The sequence below is a fragment of the Tenrec ecaudatus genome, chromosome 3 (genome assembly GCF_050624435.1).
Source record: "Tenrec ecaudatus isolate mTenEca1 chromosome 3, mTenEca1.hap1, whole genome shotgun sequence".
In the NCBI taxonomy this organism is placed as follows: Eukaryota; Metazoa; Chordata; class Mammalia; order Afrosoricida; family Tenrecidae; genus Tenrec; species Tenrec ecaudatus.
In genome coordinates, this window is record NC_134532.1 from 218,501,260 (window position 1) to 218,520,512 (window position 19,253).

The 19,253-nt window shown below is 42.1% G+C and overlaps 1 protein-coding gene across 1 annotated transcript in view; it reads right to left on the minus strand.

Annotated features, from left to right (window-relative positions):
- POLN (DNA polymerase nu) overlaps nt 1–19,253 on the minus strand; it is a 170,886-nt gene that overhangs the window by 140,809 nt on the left and 10,824 nt on the right. Inside the window, exon 2 of the mRNA XM_075543610.1 lies at nt 4,850–4,929. Within this exon, the coding sequence (XP_075399725.1) occupies nt 4,850–4,929 (80 nt within the window). The remainder of the gene's footprint in view (nt 1–4,849; nt 4,930–19,253) is intronic.

A 19,253-nucleotide genomic window follows, 5' to 3' on the forward strand; every position in this document is an offset into this window, starting at 1 on the left:
AAAACTTGCATTTACTAAAAGTAAAAAAAAAAAATAATAAGGTTAAACAACAATTTTCTTCTTGTCTCATTCTAGCAATATGCAATATGAATTCATAGATCCACAAACTAAGAGGAAAAATCACCCCTATTCATTTCATTCAATATCTGAGAACATTTCAATTCTATCCATAAGGTTTTCAGTGGCTCATTCCTCAAAAATGGACAGCCTAGCCCTTCCTTGTAATCTGTTCTTACTCTTCAAACTCTGCTAAAACCTGTTTACTTTGGGTGACTCTGCTGGCATTTAAAACACCTGTGATTTAGCTTCCAACATTACAACATACAAGCCACCACAGTACAATAAAGGATTTCATCTTGCTTGGATACACCATCAATACTCATGAACACAGCAGTCAATAAATCAAAAGATACTTTCCATTAGGTAATTCTGCTGCACAAGATCCCTTTTGGAGTACTAAAAACAAAGATGTTATTTTGGGGGCTGAGGTGCGCCTCATTCAAGCCATGGTGTTTTCCTTTGCCTTATATGCATGTGAAAGTTGGACAATGAATAAGGAAGACCAGCGAAGACTCAATGCATTTGTACTGTGGATGTAGAGAAGACTATTGAAAGCATCATGGACTGCTGCTAAAAGGACAAACAGATCTGACTTGGAAGAAGTGAGAGCAGAGGGCTCCTGAGAGACAAGAATGGCAAGACTTCAACTTTCATTCTGTAGACATGTCAGGAGAGATCAGTACCTGTAGAAGGACATTGTGTTTGGTAAAGTGGAGAGGCAGCGAAAAAGAGGAGGTCCTCAAGGAGATGGATTGACACAGTGGCTGCAACAATGGGCTCAGGCAGAGAGCAATTGTGAGGGTGGGGCAGGACTGGGTAGTGCTCCATTCTGCTGTTCATTGGGTCACTATGGCTTGGAACTGACTCGGTGGTACCTAACAAGAACAACATCTATTTCATTATCTATTTACGGTATATAAAATATTTTTAGCTATTCCACAGACACATTGCTTTTGTTAAGTGCCATGGAATCAGTGACCCTATGTACAACATAGAAGCCCTGGTGACACAGTGGTTAAGCATTGGGCTGTTAACCTCAAATCAGCAGTTTGAAACCACCAAGAGCTCCTGAAGAGAAAGAAAGGCTTTTTACACCTGTAAAGAGTTATGGTCTCAGAAACCCACAGGGTCAGTTCTACACTGTCCTATAGGGTCACTATGAGTCAGAATCCACTCAATGGCAGTGAGTTTGGTTTGGGTTTATCTATAACAGAAGGAAACACTGCCTGGTCCTGTGCCATCCCCAGTTGCTGTGTGAGCTCGTTGTTACCACCACTGTGTCACTCCATTTCATTGAGAGTCTTCTTTTTTTCTGATCTTCTCTTTTCCCAAGCATGGTGTCCTTCTCCAGGGACTGGGCTCTCCTGATAACATGTCAAAAGTATGTGAGATGACATCTTGCCATCTTTGTTTCTCAGAAGCATTCTGGTTGTTTCTTCCAAGTCAGATTTTTGTTCCAAGAGTGTAACTCAATAACAGCATTCAAATGCATCGATTCTTCCGTGGTCTTCCTTATTCACTCCCAACTTCTGCACACATGTAAGTGATTGAAAGTACCATGGATCGGGTCCCCTTAGCCCTCGATCTTTGCTCTGTAACCCTTTCAACAGCTTTTTTGCAGCAGATTTACTCAGTGCAGAGCCTCAAAGAAATTTCATTGCAGACTTAGTTCCAGACCACAGCAATACAGTGATATCACAAACGAGAAACCCACACGGATTTTCCCCCAGTGCATATAAAAGACAGCACTGGACTAATAGTTTCCTAGGGGCATGGCTGGCAAGGTTGGTGGGTAAGGAGGAGTTAACAACAATGAGTACAAGGAAGAAGATACATCCTAAAATGGTTTGTGGTGATGATTACACAACTCTCCTAAATACAAGTTAACTATTAAAAGGCAAGATGTGTGAACTATCTGTTAATAAAATTATTCTTTAAAAGTTATGCTTACATGATATACTGCAGTGTACTAAGTGTACAGTAGCATTGTTAAAATTCTGAAATACTGTGAGAATCACCAAGATGGAACAGAGAGACAGCATGGGAAAACAAGCTGCTGGCAAAATGGTGCTGATAGACTTACTGGATACGGGGTTGTCACAAACCTTCAGTTAATAAAAAATACAATCTCTGTAACGTGGAAGAAAACTAGGTATGCCTGAAATAACTTCTCAATATTTATAGCATATGTATAAGTAAGACCTCACGTTCGTGCACCCTGCAGCTATCACTATGGGTTAGAACCACTGCGGTAGCACCTGATGACAACAACAACAGCAAAACATACTGTTTTAAACCGTGCTTGACATCATTTAGAAGGGCAATTTTGCACACTGAGAATCATATGGCCATAGAAAACTTTAGTTTATACTCATGTTTTGTAATAGAGAGGTAGCATGAGGTTTTCAAGAGAATTCTTAAGTATAAAAGTCTATTACATTTAAAATCTGTGAATAAAAAAGAAAAGGGAGTCCCAGGAGGAAAAGAAAAACACAAGAATTTAAAATTGTTATGGAAGAGCTTGGTCATATATTTTTAACATAGATGATTGTGGCTACCACATTGCCAGAGTCCAGTTACTTCAATTTGAATAGATAAATCTGAAACCATGAGGCAGCATTTTTTTAAATGTTAGTGTTAACAATACACTAGAAATTACATCCTTTGCAACTATTTAAATTTGTGATGAAGATTTTAAGTGTCAGTTTAAAAATATATGCTGGGGGAAGGTATATGGCTTTTCAAAATGGTTTTGAGGAAAAGGGCCAAAAAATTGTGAAGACCTCTGCCTTTCAACTCTTAAGAAGCATAGTTGAAAATCACTGAGGGGTCATGTGTTAGTCTGGGTACTTTAGAGAAACAAATCCACAGCAACTCATTTATAAGAGAGTTTTATATAAAGGGTAAGTGCGTATCAAGAAAACATCCCAACCCAATGCTGCCCAAGCCCACAAGTCCAACATTAACCCATATGTCCAACACCAGTCCACAAAGTCCTCCTCCATCTCACAGAACAGTCGCAATGATACCGACTGCAGGAGGAAAGTCAGTGAATGTGTAACCATCTCAGTGCTGGCAGAGGTCTCCACATGGGTGCTCCAACACCCAGGGCTGCATCAGGTAGGTCCATGTAGCTTCTCGTTAGGGATGCCTTGCAAGAAGTCGGCATTGTCAGCTGAAACAGGGAAGTGCTAAGGCAGCTGCACCCTGGTCCAACCATCACAAAGCAAGAGACCCAAGAACTCGAAAGGTGAGGCTCACCGAGCTATTTATCTCTCTGCTCTTCAATTAATCCACATGTGTTTACCAGCGGGTGGCACAATAAACTAACTCAGGTCACTTCCATTCACTTATATATAATTTATATAATTTCCATTCTTTTATATAGAAATTCTAGTCATCTACAAAGGACTGCAATGCCTTCCCTCTGTGAAATATGCCTTTTTTTCCACTCCTTGGACAAGTATTTATTCTTTCAATCTGGGAAGGCCTGTGATATAGGTTGAATTTACATGCCCGTTGTACTAAAAGAATTTAAGTTGATTATGTTGGGTGGGAATTTGAACATAGATAGTTTGGCTCTAGTGTCCACATCCTTGACCACTATGCTGTCTCTCCCACAATTTCATATACAAGGTCTTTGATGACAGGATCTCTGCTACCAATCCTCTCTCTAGCTCGACCATAGAAGCTACTTTTGTGAATTACATCCCCCAGCCTTAATCCCAGCTCTCAGTGTTCTCCAGCTCTCTAGGATGACCCACCCTAACCACTCTTGAGATCTCAACTCAGTTAATATTTACCCACGTCAGAGGATAGCCCAGACTCCTCTACTGGTTACCTCCCCAAAGCAAAGGAAACAACACAAACACGGAGTTAGCTGTCCTTCCCAGTATTCTCAGCACTCTCTCCCTGCTCCTCCCTCTTACTTCATTGTGGTGCAGAGATGGACTACACCACCCCCTCCCACCTGCTCTGTAGTCGAATTGGACTATTAGCACCTTGAGAAGAAAGAGCCCTTTAGTGACCTGCATAGCTTCAGTGTCCAGCATATAGTAGACACCTAGCAAGTATTTGCTGACTGAGGGTTATGTTGTTGTTAAGGATTACTGGCGGCACAGTGGATAAAGCTTTGGGCCACTAAATGGAAAGTTGGCGGTTCCAGCCCACCAGCTGCTCTACAACAGAAAAACGTTATGCCTCCCAAATCCTGTGGGAGCAATTCTACTCTGCCAGAAGAACAAACAAATCTGTCTTGTAAAAAGTACAGCCAGAATGCTCCTGCAATTGAGGATGGCAAGATGCTGTCTTACATGCTTTGGGCATGTTGACAGGAGGGACCAGTCACTGGAAAAGAACATCATGTTTGTTAAAGTAAAGGGTCAGGGAAAAGGAGAAAGACCCCCAATGAGATGGATTGGTACAGTGGCTTCAACAATATGCTCAACTATAACAATTGTGAGGATGGAGCAGGGCCAATAGGGTCACTATGAGTCAGAAACAACTTGATGGCAGCAAACAACATACGGTCATTATGGATCGAAATCAACTCAGTGGCCATGGGTAATGTTGTAGATATGTGTCACTGAATAGATCCCAACTCACAGAAGAGAGTAGAACTGTCCCATAGGCTGTAACCTTTCCAGAAATAGAATGCCAGGTCTTTATCCCGTGGAACCACTGGATAAGCCCAATCCATGAACCTTTACAGTTAGCAGCCAAGTGCTTAAACACTGCACCATCAAGGCCCTTATAAGGGTGAAATATATTCATATTTACAATGATCTACCTTTCCCTCCAGTATTCGATTCTTCCCATCTTCAAGTAGGACAGCAGACTTAACACTGGGTTTGCTCAGGACTGAAACAGCTTTTAAAAGAAAACAAAAAGAAAAATGTAGCATTAGAGACACATTGAGATCTAAGTTATCTAACTTAAAACAATGCAATAAAATTCACAAACAAATGTTATTGCATGCAATCATTTATATAAAAATGCCTTCAAATTAATTAGAGGTAGATCTGTGAAATCAGGCAATATATATTAAAATTATTACTTGGATTTTGCATTTGAATACTCCATTCTGAAATCCCAAGGACAATCTCCTACAGAAATCTTAGAAATATCAAAGGTTTCAGAAAACCCTTAGACCAAATAACATTGCAATTACACAACTAGAGTTTTGGTAAAATATCATTAATATGAGAGGGCTTCAAAAGTATATGGATTTAAAAGTCAATGAACTCTGCCCAGGAACTTTCTGAAGCCCCCTCATATAATCATCTAAGTGAGATTTTGCTTTACTTGGAATAAACCTGAGCTGAGCAATAAGAGGAGGAGGCAGGCGAAGGGATCAGTTATCAGGCATCAAAGAACAAAAAATCATAACATTGTGTGCTCACCTCCATGATATAATCGCTGAAGACAAATGGGTGAATAAGCAAACGGGGTGAAGAAAGCTGATGGTGTCCGGCTATCAAAAGCTATAGTATCTGGGGTATTAAAGGCTTGAAGGTAACAAGTGGCCATCTAGCTCAGAAGCAACAAAGCCCACATGGAAGAAGCACACCAGCCTGTGCAATCACGAGGTGTTGAAGGGATCAGGTATCAGGCATCATCAGAACAAAAAGTCTTACCATAGTGAATGAGGGGGAGAGTGTGGAGTGAAGACTCAAAGCCCATTTGTAGGCCACTGGAGATCCCCTTGCAGAGGGGTCTCAGGGAGGAGATGAGCCAGACAGGGTACAATGTAGCAACAATGAAAAATACAACTTTCCTCTAGTTCCTAAATGCTTCCTCCCCTCCCGCCCCCAACTATCATGATCCCAATTCTACCTTGCAAGTCTGGCTAGACCAGAGAATGTATACTGGTACAGATAGGAACCAGAAATACAGGGAATCCAGGGCAGACGATCCCCTCAAGACCAGTGGTGTGTGTGCCGATACTGGGAACGTAGAGGGAGGGTAGGTTGGAAAGGGGGAACTATTTACAAGGATCTACATATGACCTCCTCCCTGTGGGATGGACAACAGAAAAGTGGGTGAAGGGAGATGTCGGACAGGGCAAGATATGACAAAATAATAATTCATAAATTATCAAGGGTTCATAAGGGAGGGGGGTGGGGGAGAGGGAGGGGAAAAATGAGGACCTGATGCCAGGGGCTTAAGTGGAGAGCAAATGTTTTGAGAATGATGAGGGCAAAGAATGTACAAATGTGCTTTACACAATTGATATATGTATGGATTGTGATAAGAGTGGTATGAATCCCTAATAAAATGATTTTAAAAAAGAGAGAGGAGGCAGGATTCAGCCCCAAACAAGTATGACTGGAATCTGTGTGCGCTCACCCACTCTGACATAAGCTCCCTTAATTGTAGCAAGAACAACCCAAAATGCAAATGCGAATATTTTTATTAACAATGGAAGAAATTATAACCAAATTCACTACTATGAAGTCAATTCTGACTCATGGTGACCCTATAGGAGAGAATAGCCTCCCATGTGGATTTCCAAGACTGGACAGTTTCACGGCAGTAGAAGCTTCAGCTTTCTCCTACATAGGAGCTGGTGGTTTCGAAATTACTGACCCTGAGGTTAGCAGCTCAGCACAGAACCCACTATGCCCAAAGAAAGGGCCACTGCTATCATGTCAGCTCCAACTCATAGCAACCCTGTGGGACAGAGAATTGCTCTCTAGTGTCTGCGACTTAATGAAAGTTTTTTGTTTTGTTTTGTTTTGGTTTTGACTTAATGAAAATTGTACAGAACCATACATTTATCCTGTAGAGTAGCTAGGGTGTTTGAACTACCAACCATACAGTTAACAGTCCAATGCTTAATCCAACATACCATTAATGATCCTTAACCAGAAAGGCACAGGGCTCTAAATGAGGGAAAAGCTAAGTTAATATGAAATGGCATACAAGAGCTGAACAAAAATAAGTTTAATAAAATTCTAATTAGACCCTGAAGGGTTCTTTTAATCTAATAAGATAATTTCAAAATATATATGAAAAGTCAAATAGGCAAGATATGTAAGTTTTGAAAAATAAAAGACTTGCCTTACCACATTATCAGAACATTTTCTAAATCACTATAATATGATACACATGGTATTTGAATAGGAATATGTTAAAAATCCCCAGAACAGGACAGACAATACAGAAACAGCTCTGATAAGACTTTAATACACAGAAAAGAATGGCATTTTATCTTTGAAATCAATTATCCTTTGAAAACAGCCAGTTAATAAACAGGGCTGGAACAATGATCACCTCATCTGAAAGACAAGAATGTACTGGAAGAAAATTGGGGCCAAATATATATATTTGGTTTTTTACTGTCATAGTATCAACATCCATTCTCTGTCATATATATAATGACAGGAAGACAATACACAAAAGAAGAGAAAATCCAAACAAGAAACACACAACCTAATACTCAGACATAATACTTGACAGGGGAATACAGAATACTTACAATTGAAAATGTAGAGAAAGAGCAGTCTCATGAGTTGATAGTTAAAATAGGAATTGTTAGAATTTTGTGCCTAGCACACTGACAAGGTTTAGTAAAAATAAAAACGTAAGATTTCAAAACAAGTTTGTTGATAAACTCCATGATCTTTTACTTCTATCTTTCCATATATTTTTTGAAGCCCCTTGTATCTAATCACCCTTGGGAGTGAGGATGGGAGTCATGATCCGAAGGAAGAACAAGGTGCAAGATGCTGGTAACGTTCTGCTTCTTGAACTGGGTGCAGGTTACACAGATAGGTTAGGTTTGAGCTGAAACCTATATATATATATTGTAAACATCCAGTAATAGTGGAAGGTAAAATGAAGATGTTTAAAGCCAGGAAACTTGGAAGTTGTCAAAATGAAATGGAGCACATAAAGATCACTGAAATGGATGCTACTGGCCATTTTGAATCAGACAATTGTATGATCTACTACACTTGGAATTAAAAATTGAAAAGGAATGGATGGCATCCCTTTCAATCATCGGGCAGAACACTGAAACATACAACCCCTTCAGTGAAACATTAATATTAATATACCTACAAGGAATATCAGTATATGTGACTATTATTCATATTTATCTACCAACTATTAATACCAAAGATGAAGAAATTGAAGTTTTACAACTTTTGGCAGTTTGAAATCAATCAAATGCAATCAAGATGCACTGATAATTTTTTTATTAGGGACTCATACAACTCTTATCACAATCCATACATATACATATATCAATTGTGTAAAGCACATCTGTACATTCTTTGCCCTCATCATTGTCAAAGCATTTGCTCTCCACTTAAGCCCTTTGCATCAGGTCCTCTTTTTTTCCCCTCCCTCCCTGCTCCCCCCTCCCTCATGAGCCCTTGATAATTTATAAATTATTATTTTGTCATATCTTGCCCTGTTCGACATCTCCTTTCACCTCCTTTTCTGTTGTCCATCCCCGAGGGAGGAGGTCACATGTGGCTCCTTGTAATCGGTTCCCTCTTTCCAACCCACTCACCCTCCACTCTCCCAGTATCGCCCCTCACACCCCTGGTCCTGAAGGTATCATCCGCCCTGGATTCCCTGTGCCTCAAGATGCACTGAATGATAATTACTGGTGACTGGAATGTGAAAGTCGGAAACAAAAAGGAAGGATCAGTAGCTGGCACATATGGCCTTGGTGATAGATATGACACTGAAAATTACTTGATAGAATTTTATAAGACTAATGACTTATTCATTGCAAATATCCTTTAGAGCACATAAATGGTGACTATATATGTGGATCTTGCCAGCTGAAATGCACAAGAACCAAATCAACTATAAATGTAGAAAAAGACAAGAAGCTTGATCTTATCAGCCAAAACAAGGCCAAAGGTCAATTACAGAACAGACCATCAATTACTCATATTCAAGTTCAAGTTGAAGCTGAAGAAAATCAAAACAAGTACACGAGAGCCAAAGGAAGAACTGGAGAACATCCCACCTGAATTTAGAAACCATCTCAAGAATAGAATTGATGCAGTGAACGCTGATGACAGAAGACCTGATGAGTTATGGGATGACATCAAGAACATCAGGCATGTGGTACTGGTATTGTGAGATATACTCAGACAAATGGGTAAGAACAGAAAACCCAGAAATAAAAACAGTGGCCTACAGACAATTGATCTTTGATAAGGGCCCAAAAATATCAAACTGGAAGTGAAGGCTCTGGTTCAACAAATGGTGCTGGCAAAAGTAGATATGAACCTGCAGAAGAATGAAGCAGGATCCTTACCTCACTCCACACACAAGAACAAATTCAAGATGGATCACAGACCTCGAGGTAAAACCCCAAACTCTCAGGATCATCAATGGAAAAATTGGGACAAAGCTAAGAACCTTAGTGCAGGGAATACATGGGCTATTAGAATTAAGGAAGGACACACTCTCAGAGGAAGATAAAATAGGCGGGTGGACATACGAAACAGCACACTGTGTACCTCAACGACTGCAGCAAGAGAAGAGCAAGATAGCGCACAGACTAGGAGAAGATATTTACAAATGACGTATTAGATGCAGAGTTCATCACTAAAATCTACAGAATCCTCATCCTCCAAGCCTACAACAGCAACAACAACAACAAAAAACCCACAAAAACAAATGAATAGCCCACTGAGGAGGTGGACAAAAGACTTGAACAGAAGATTCACAGAAGAGGAAACCCAAATAGCCAATACACATCTGAGAAAACGTTCCAGATCACTAACCATTCAGGAATTGCAAATTAAAACAACTATGAGACACCACCTACCACCCACAAAGATAGCCCACTTAAAAAAACAAACCAGAAAGCAGCAAATGTTGGAGAGAGTGTGGTGAGACAGGGACTCTAATTCACTGCTGGTGATCTTGTAGATATGTACAGTCACTGTGGAAAGCGATTTGGCAATACCTAAAACAGTTGGAAACTAAGATACCTTATGACCCAGCAATTCAACTGATGGGCACATACCCAGGAGAATTATGTAATAGGCCATGACCAGACATCTACCCTCCAATGTTCATTGTTGTGCAGTTCACTATTGCAAAAAATTGAAAATAGCCTAAATTTTCATCAATAGAAAAATGGATTAAAAAACTAGTATATACACACAATTGATTAGTATGTATCCCTAAAAAATAGTGATGACAATATGAAACACCTCATCTAGTGAAAAGAACGGGAGGATATTATGCTGAGTTAAGTTAGCCAAGCACAAAGATCAAGTTCAACATGAGTCCACTGAGGTAAGTCCAAACAGCCAAACAGGCCTATGGGGAAATGCACAGAACACACAATTCCTGGGCTGAGGACCAAATATTCTGGCATGAGCCAGACCAATCCTAATGAAACATATGTCAGTAAACAAAAATAAATAAAATAAACAAATTAAAAAAACAAAGATGCAGATAGCACCTGTACTGCAAGGCATCTTCCTCACCCCTCTCATATGCCTCTACAGCCCACAGAGGGGTGGGGGAAGAAAACTAACAGCAAAGTGGGACCAGGGCACTGACTCACCCAAGGAGAGGGTATTGTCCAAATTGGACTTTGGGCCGCTACTAAAATACTTTTCCACAGGAAAGGGAGACCCAGAGTAGACTTCATTTCTGTGTGCCTATCCTTGAGGGTGGTGTTCCTGCTCGGAACAGCTTGCTCCCAGAGATGACTGCAGGGCTGGCCTCAGCTCTTAGCGTGATGACAGTGCTAGAGAGGACAGCCTTGAAGATCCAGTTCCAGGAGATCAGCTGGTCTGACATGCACACATGCAAACCAACAGAAGCCTGCAACAGACCAGCAATGGGAGCAAAGCCCCTCAAGGAATCACGATCATAGACTTCTGACGACCCTGGGGGCAACTCTTGGCACCTCACCCAAACTGGGTGGGGGTTACCCACAAGGGAACCACAATGAAATTCTAAAGGTGAAATGGACTTGTAGAGAGGGTGAGGGTGGGGGCAGCACTAGACCATTCCATCCCTGACTTCAGGAAGATCAATAGGGACCTGTAGGGTGCGCTTCTTTCGGACATGAAGGCTGAGGACTAACAGGACATAAGTGCTGTTAGGTAAGCGGTCCCAGGATATGACACCCTGAAAGAAAAGGGGATCAGGCTGAGGGATTATAACTGGCCCTGCTCACTATTTAACACAGAGATAATCATCTACTCTGGGTCACAGGATACCAGTTAGTCTTGGAACTATTTATATGGTCTCTCTCTCTCTCTCTCTCTCTCTCTCTCTCTCTCTCTCTCTCTCTCTCTCTCTCTCTCTCTCTCTCTCTCTCTCTCTGGTGTCTAGCTATATAAGATAGGCAGGATAACCAACACCATGGAGACAGCTTTGGGACCAATGGTATGGGAGGGGAGGGGAGGTGGGGGAAGGCAGGGGTAAGTGGTGAGCCAATAATGACAGGGACAGGGGAAGAGCAAGGGTTATAAAATTGACAGTGAGGGAGATGTAGTGTTCCTGGTCAGGTATGACCAATCAAAGAGTCTGAGAGAAATAACTGAGAGGTGAACAATGGGTAAGCATGATAGTGGGACAGGAGGGAGAAAAAGAAAAAGATGAAAACAAAAAAATTATATATATAGGTATAAATATAGGTGTATTTGTCTATACATATACACATATGTAAATACAATAAAGAAGCAGATGGACTTTGGGCCGCTACTAAAATCTCACCTAAGTACAAGAACAATTTGTTCTAACAATGTGGCACTATGTGATACTAACCTTCCCCACATGATCACTGAAGACAAAATGGGTGCATAAGCAAATGTGGTGAAGAACGCTGATGGTACCGGGTTATTAAAACATATAGCATCTGGGGTCTTAAAGGCTTGTAGTCAAACAAGTGGCCATCAAGCAGGGAAGCAAAAAAGCCCACATGGAAAAAGCACACCAGCCTGTGTGATCATGAAGTGTTGATGGAAATCGGTAACAGAGGTTCTAAAGCAAGCAATCAAATTGATGTGAAGGAACCTGGACAAGTGGAGACCCAAAGCCCACTTGCAAGTCAATTGGACAGGTCCTCACAGAGGGACCACATGGTGCAGGGCATGAGGAATTCAGGGTGTGGTATAGCACTGATGAAACACACAACTATCCTCTAGTGGTTCTAATACAGTTCATCATATTGTGGCGACCCATATGTAAGCGTATCTGCATGTGGGCAAACTCGTGTGGAGATGGATAGAGGAGCGGTGTCTCAGTTCCTAAGACAATCGGAAATAAGATCTTAGGTGACTCCTGTGAAAGGGTAGTTCAACCCCCAAAGGGATTGAGACCCACAGGTTGAGAACTGCTGCTCTAGTTCTTTAATATTCCCTCCTTTATTAAGGCTTAGGTTTAACCTCATTAAAACTGTTAGACCTACATATGTTCACATGTATAATTAAGTTCGTTGTATGCAGGAATGCCAGGATGGATGACCCTTTAGGAACAGCAACAGGAGTAATGATTCCCTGACGATACAGGAAAGGTGGAGGGGTGGGGAACGGGGAAACTGATAGCAATGATGACTGTTTAACCCCAGTAGAGGGGAGCACATTACAGAATTGTAGGTGAATGGATATATCAGATGGTGTAAGATACGGATATATATGTGTTTATATATGTATTTATATATATAAATAAAAATAACAAGGGTTCCTGGAGGGAAGGGAAGGAAGGAATAAAGGGGAGCTGATATCAAAGAATTCAAGAAGAAAGTAAATGTTTTGGAACTGATTATAGTAGCAACTGTATAAATATGCATGATCTATTTGAATAATGGGATGTTATGACACCTGTAAGAGCTCCCAATAAGGAGAGCCAGACAGGGTGCGATGTAGCAACGATGAAAAATATAACTTTCCTCTAGTTCCTAAATGCTGCCCCCCCCTCCCGCCCCAATTCTACCTTTCAAGTCTGGCTAGGCCAGAGGATGTACACTGGTACAGATAGGAACCAGAAACACAGAATCCAGGGCGGATGATCCCTTCAGGACCAGTGGTGTGAGTGGCGATACTGGGAACATAGAGGGAGGGTGGGTTGGAAAGGGGGAACTGATTACAAGGATCTATATGTGACCACCTCCCTGGGGGATGGACAACAGAAAAGTGGATGAAGGAGATGCCAGACAGGGCAAGATATGACAAAATAATAATTTATAAATCATCAAGGGTTCATGAGGGAGAGGGGAGCGGGGAGGGAGGGGAAAAAGAAAAAGATACTATGAGACATGATGCCCCTCAGTGACTAAGGACGATACAGGGGACAGCACCGGAGACACAGTGTGGGAATTGCACCTGACCTGATCCCACCACACCGAGGCAAATCACTGGGGGAGTGCAGCGGAACAGCAAGGGAATGGAGTGGCAAGGTCCCCAGGGAATGCTGAAAGTGGACTTTGGGGCCAGGGCGTGGTGCCCCAACAGACTGGACTGGAAAACGCTCCTAAGGGCCAGCAAACGATCCCTGAACTAACTACAAGCTTTTCTCTTGTGAACTGTTTTGTTCTGTTCTTTTTCAGTGGTTTGTTTTGGTTGTTTTGTTGTCTGGTTGTTGTATACTGTTGCTTTGTGTTCCTCTGTCTAGTTTTCGTGCATGTTAGTGACTCCACAGGTCTGTCTGAATAGGACAGGCTGGATGAACTATCTGGATGAAAAACAACGGGACCGACAGTTCCGGGGGGACTTGGGGTGGGGGGGTAGGGGGGGGTAAGGAAGTGGTGTTAACAAACCCAGGGACAAGGGAAAAACATGGGACCCCAAATGGTAGAGAAGGGGGAGTGGCAGGCCTGGTGGGAAATGATCAAGGGTAAGGTTGCTTAGAGAAGAGGTATACTCTAGCCCAGGTGGCGATGAAGCATGCTAGTAGGGCAGGAGGAAGGTTAAGGGAGATGGAGGAAAGAGCTAGGAGTCAAAGGGCATTCATGGAGGTCTAGACAAAGACAGGTACATGCAAATATATATAGGAGGTTGGGGAAATAGATCTTTGTGTCTATATTTATAGGTCAAGTATTAAGGTGGCGGAAGGACCTTGGGCCTCTACTCAAACACTCCCTCTATGCATGAATACCTTCTTTTATTAAATTGGAACTCTATGATGCTCACTCTCCCGACACAACGGCTGGAGTCAAAGTGGGTGAACAAGTAAATGTGGTGAAGAAAGCTGATGGTGCCCGGCTATCAAAAGAGATAGTGACTGGGGTCTTAAAGGCTTGAAGATAAACAAGCGGCCATCTAGCTCAGAAGCAACAAAGTCCACATGGAAGAACACACCAGCCTGTGTGATCGAGTGGTCCCAAAGGGATCAGTTACCAGGCATCAAAGAACAAAAAATCATATCATTGACTGCACACCTCCATGATAGGATCGCTGAAGACAAATGGGTGCACAAGCAAATGTGGTGAAGAAAGCTGATGGTGCCCGGCTATCAAAAGAGATAGTGTCTGGGGTCTTAAAGGCTTGAAGGTGAACAAGCGGCCATCTAGCTCAGAAGCAAATAAGCCCACATGGAAGAAGCACACTGGCCAGTGCGATCACGAGGTGCCCAAGGGACCAGATATAAGGCATCATTCAAAAAAAAAAAAGATATAAGTGTGTGTATGTATGTGTATATATGTGTATATGTATATATGTATGTGTATATATATATCATATTAAATGAAGGGGGAAGTGCAGAGTGGAGACCCAAGGCCCAAGTGTCGGCCAATGGAGATCCCCTCATAGAGGGGCTTAGGAGAGGAGATGGGTTAATTAGGGTGTGAGGTAGTATCGATGAAGAACACAGCTTTCCCCCAGATCCTAGATGCTTCCTCCCCCCAACTACCATGATCCGAATTCTACCTTGCAGGGCTGGATAGGACAGAGGCTGTACACTGGTGCATATGAGGGTTGGAGGTACAGGGAATCCAGGGTGGATGATACCTTCAGGACCAAGGGTGTGAGGGACGATGCTGGGAGAGTGGAGGGTGAGTGGGTTGGAAAGGGGGAACTGATTACAAGGAGCCACATGTGACCTCTTCCCTGGGAGAGGGACAGCAGAGAAGGGGGGAAGGGAGACCCCGGATAGGGCAAGATATGACAAAATAACGAGGTATAAATTACCAAGGGCATATGAGGGAGGGGGGAAAGGGGAGGGAGGGGGGGAAAAAAAAGAGGACCTGATGCAAGGGGCTTAAGTGGAGAGCAAATGACTTGAGAATGATTGGGGCAGGGAATGTATGGATGTGCTTTATACAATTGATGTATGTATATGTATGGATTGTGGTAAGAGTTGTTTGAGTCCCTAATAAAATGTAAAAGAAGAAAAGAGAAAAAAATGATTAGGGCAAAGACTGTACAGATGTGCTTTATACAATTGATGTATGTATATGTATGAACTGTGAAAAGAATTGTATCAGCCCCAATAAATTGTTAAAATAAAAAAAAATAAGAAAAAGAAAAAAAAGAGCTCCCAATAAAATGAACAAAGCAAAACAGAATATTCATGCATTAAGAAAGCAAAAAATCATTAGGAAAACAGGAAAGAAAAGACCAAAGTGGCTATCAGAAGAGACTCTGAAACTTGCTCTTGAATGTAGAGTCACTCAAGTGAATGGATGAAACGATAAAGTACAAGAGCTGAACAAAAGATTTCAGAGGGTAGCTCAAGAAAGCAAGGTGGCACCATGGATTAAGCACTCAACTGCCAACTGAAAGAAAGATCAGTGTTTCAACCAGCTGCACCTTGGGAGAAGGGAGTGCAGTCTGCTTTTGTGAAGGCTTTCAGGCTCAGAGACCCGATGGAGCTGTTCCACTCTGTCCTCTGGGTCAGTGTGCATTGGCATCCACTGCACGACAATGGGTCTGGTTTGGAGGCTTTGTTATGCCACACTCGGTGCGGCAGCTGTCATCAGGGAAGTTACTTGGTGGAGTGTGAGGTAGATCATGTTATCCTTTGTAGGACTTATATAAATATAATGAAGAATTAAACGGAGATATGATAGAAAATGCCCCCTCCCCTGAATCCTTTTTTTATTTTTCCCAAGGCAGATGTCTTTCATTTTTTAATGCAGATATCTTTTAATAATTGTTAAACTATGTTTGGTTTTAAAGACTTCAGAGAGGGGGAGCTGATTACAAGGATCTACATGTGACCTCTTCCCTGGGGGACGGACAACAGAGAAGGAGGGGAAGGGAGACTCCGGATAGGGCAAGATATGACAAAATAATAATTTATAAATTATCAAGGGCTCATGAGGGAGTGGGGAAGGAGGGGAAAAAAGAGGACCTGATGCAAAGGGCTTAAGTGGAGAGCAAATGCTTTGAAAATGATTAGGGCAAAGAATGTACAGATGTGCTTTACACAATTGATGTATGTATATGTATGGATTGTGATAAGAGTTGTATGAGCCCCTAATAAAATGTTTTTAAAAAAGACTTCAGAGAATAGTTTAGGTTTAAGGTTTCTTTTCATTTTATTGGGGACTCATACAGCTCTTATCACAATCCATCCATCCATCCATTGTGTCAAGCACATTTGTACATCTGTTGCCTTCATCATTTTCAAAACATTTTCTTTCTACTTGAGCCCTTGGATCAGCTCATTTTTCCTTGCCCTCCCTCACGAATCCTTGATAATTTATAATTTTTTTTCATGTCTTACACTAACCCATGTCTCCTTTCACCCACTTTTCTGTTGTCCGTCCCCCAGGGAGGGGCTTATATGCAGAACATTGTGTTCAGTTTCCCCTTTCTCCCCCTTACCCTCCTGCCCTGAATCCTTTTAAGCCTTTATGGATAGCACTAATTTCTATTCCTCTTAGTTTGCCATATTGCTTTTTATTTACTCTTGGCTATAAGGAAACAAGTTTAGAATCTTTCACTTATCCTTCTTCATTATAATGGCTCTTATCCTACAGACCAAGACCAGATATCTGGGTGTGCTACCAACAAACTATGTCCATTCCAATAACATAGTTATTTGAAAATGGCTACCAAGTGGGTTCGTGAGCCCAAGAAACCCACTAGGAGTCTGATCTGAATCCACTCTTTATTTACTGATCTCTTATGCCATCCCTCTAACAAAGGGCCCATATTGGCATTTCAAGGGTCTGGGTACTGCTGTTATATTGGGTCACGTGCCCAACTGATCTTAAAATGTTTAATTATTTCTCTGTATAAATTCCAGGGTAAAATGGCCACACTCTGGGAGGGACCAGAGGAAGAATTATTTTCTGGTCTGGCAGCAGGAGATCCGGACAGGTGAGTCCTATCGGGTCGCCATTTTTTTCCCGGCCTCCTCAAGAATTATTGATATACCAGTCATATTGATATACCAGTCATGATACTGCCTGGTCTTTCCTCCCGGGGACCTGATCTTGCTTTCAGACAACCAGTTCTAGGTCTGAAACTACTCTTAACAATTGCTTCTAATCTTCTTCTGATAGTTAAATACTACCACCTGGTCTCTATTTCAGGATGCTATCAAACCTGATCATCCCCACCCCATTACCAGAGAGCATCTTCTACCATCAGCCCCGGCCTCGAGTTTCTCAGTGACATTGGTATCTCTTCCACAAGAGCAGTCATTAATGTTTGGTAAATGAAGTATCTTCTCAGCCTTCCTGCTGACCATTGGTAGCAGCTGAGCTTTCCAGCCTTACATAAAACTATAGTGAAGCCAATCTCTTTTTACCTTTTTCCCCCACCATCTTTCATGGCAATTCTAAACCTTCTACTTCACTTCAGTGTGGGCCATCTCCTCTAATGGACCACGGGCCACTCTAGCAGCATGGGAAGCCTTGTCAGTGTTAGGTCTGACATCCCTACAGTGTGCTTCCACATCAGTCAACCTTCCTTTTCCAGCCTCTGTTCCATTTCTCTTGATACGGCCCCCTCAGCATCCAGTCCCATAAGCACTCTCAGGCCCTACTTGCAAATATTTGATTAGGTTCTACAAGTTATTTATGGGTAGTTTCTTTCTTCCTTGTGCAAATTATCAATGTATTAATTCTGTTACAAATCCACCCTTCATTATCCTGTTTGTAATATTAGATCCTGACTATACAAATTTCTCCTTTACTAACTGGCACAATGTCGAGCTTTGTCAGTAGATGGTGCTGGAGGGACACTGTAAAAGGAAGGGTCTTGTCTTCCTAGTTCATGTGCTTTTCTTGTTGCTCCTGCAGCTGGCTCTATTGGATAGTGTGCTACACACCCAGTGGCACTCATACCTAGCTAGTTTCTGCAGCATCCCTTCAAGGGGCTTCCAATCTGGTTTGAAGTCCCTCCAGCCAGCTTTCCAGCAAATTGCAGTAGATCCCTATGGGCAACCTCCCATGAATCACACAGGTGCCCCAGTCAGCTATACCCTGTAGATGCTCCCTTGTTTGCCAGACTTCATCTATAGCAGCTCAGTAAGCTTCATGGCAATACAGTAAGCTACACCCATACCCTCTCTGTGGTAGTTACATAATCTGTTGTCAACTTGCAGATATTAAGAAGGAAGGGGTAGAGGTTAGTCTGTCAATCAGGTCACAGCTTGATCACTTCATTTGGAGGCTATAAGGCAGCAGTTTTCTTTCTTTTTTTAAAAACATTTTATTAGGGGCTCATACAACTCTTATCACAATCCAAACATACATCAATTGTGTAAAGCACATCTATACATTCTTTGCCCTAATCATTTTCAAAGCATTTGCTCTCCACTTAAGCCCTTTGTATCAGGTCCGCTTTTTTTCCCCCTCCCTCCCCGCTCCCCACTCCCTCATGAGCCCTTGATAATTTATAAATTATTATTTTGTCATATCTTGCCCTGTCCAACGTCTCCCTTCACCCCCTTTTCTGTTGTCCGTCCCCCAGGGAGGAGGTCACATGTAGATCCTTGTAATTGGTTCCTTCTTTCCAACCCCCTCTCCCTCTACCCTCCCAGTATCGCCACTCACACCCCTGGTCCTGAAGGTATCCTCTGCCATGGATTCCCTGAAGGCAGCAGTTTTCAACCTGTGGGTCACGACCCCTTTGGCGGTCAAATGACCCTTTCACAGGGATTGCTCAATTTATAACAGTAGCAAAATTACAGTTATGAAGTAGCAAGGAAAATAATTTTATGGTTGGGGGGGTCACCACAACATGAGGAATTATATTAAAGGGTCACGGCATTAGGAAGGTTGAGGACCACTGCTCTAAGGAAAT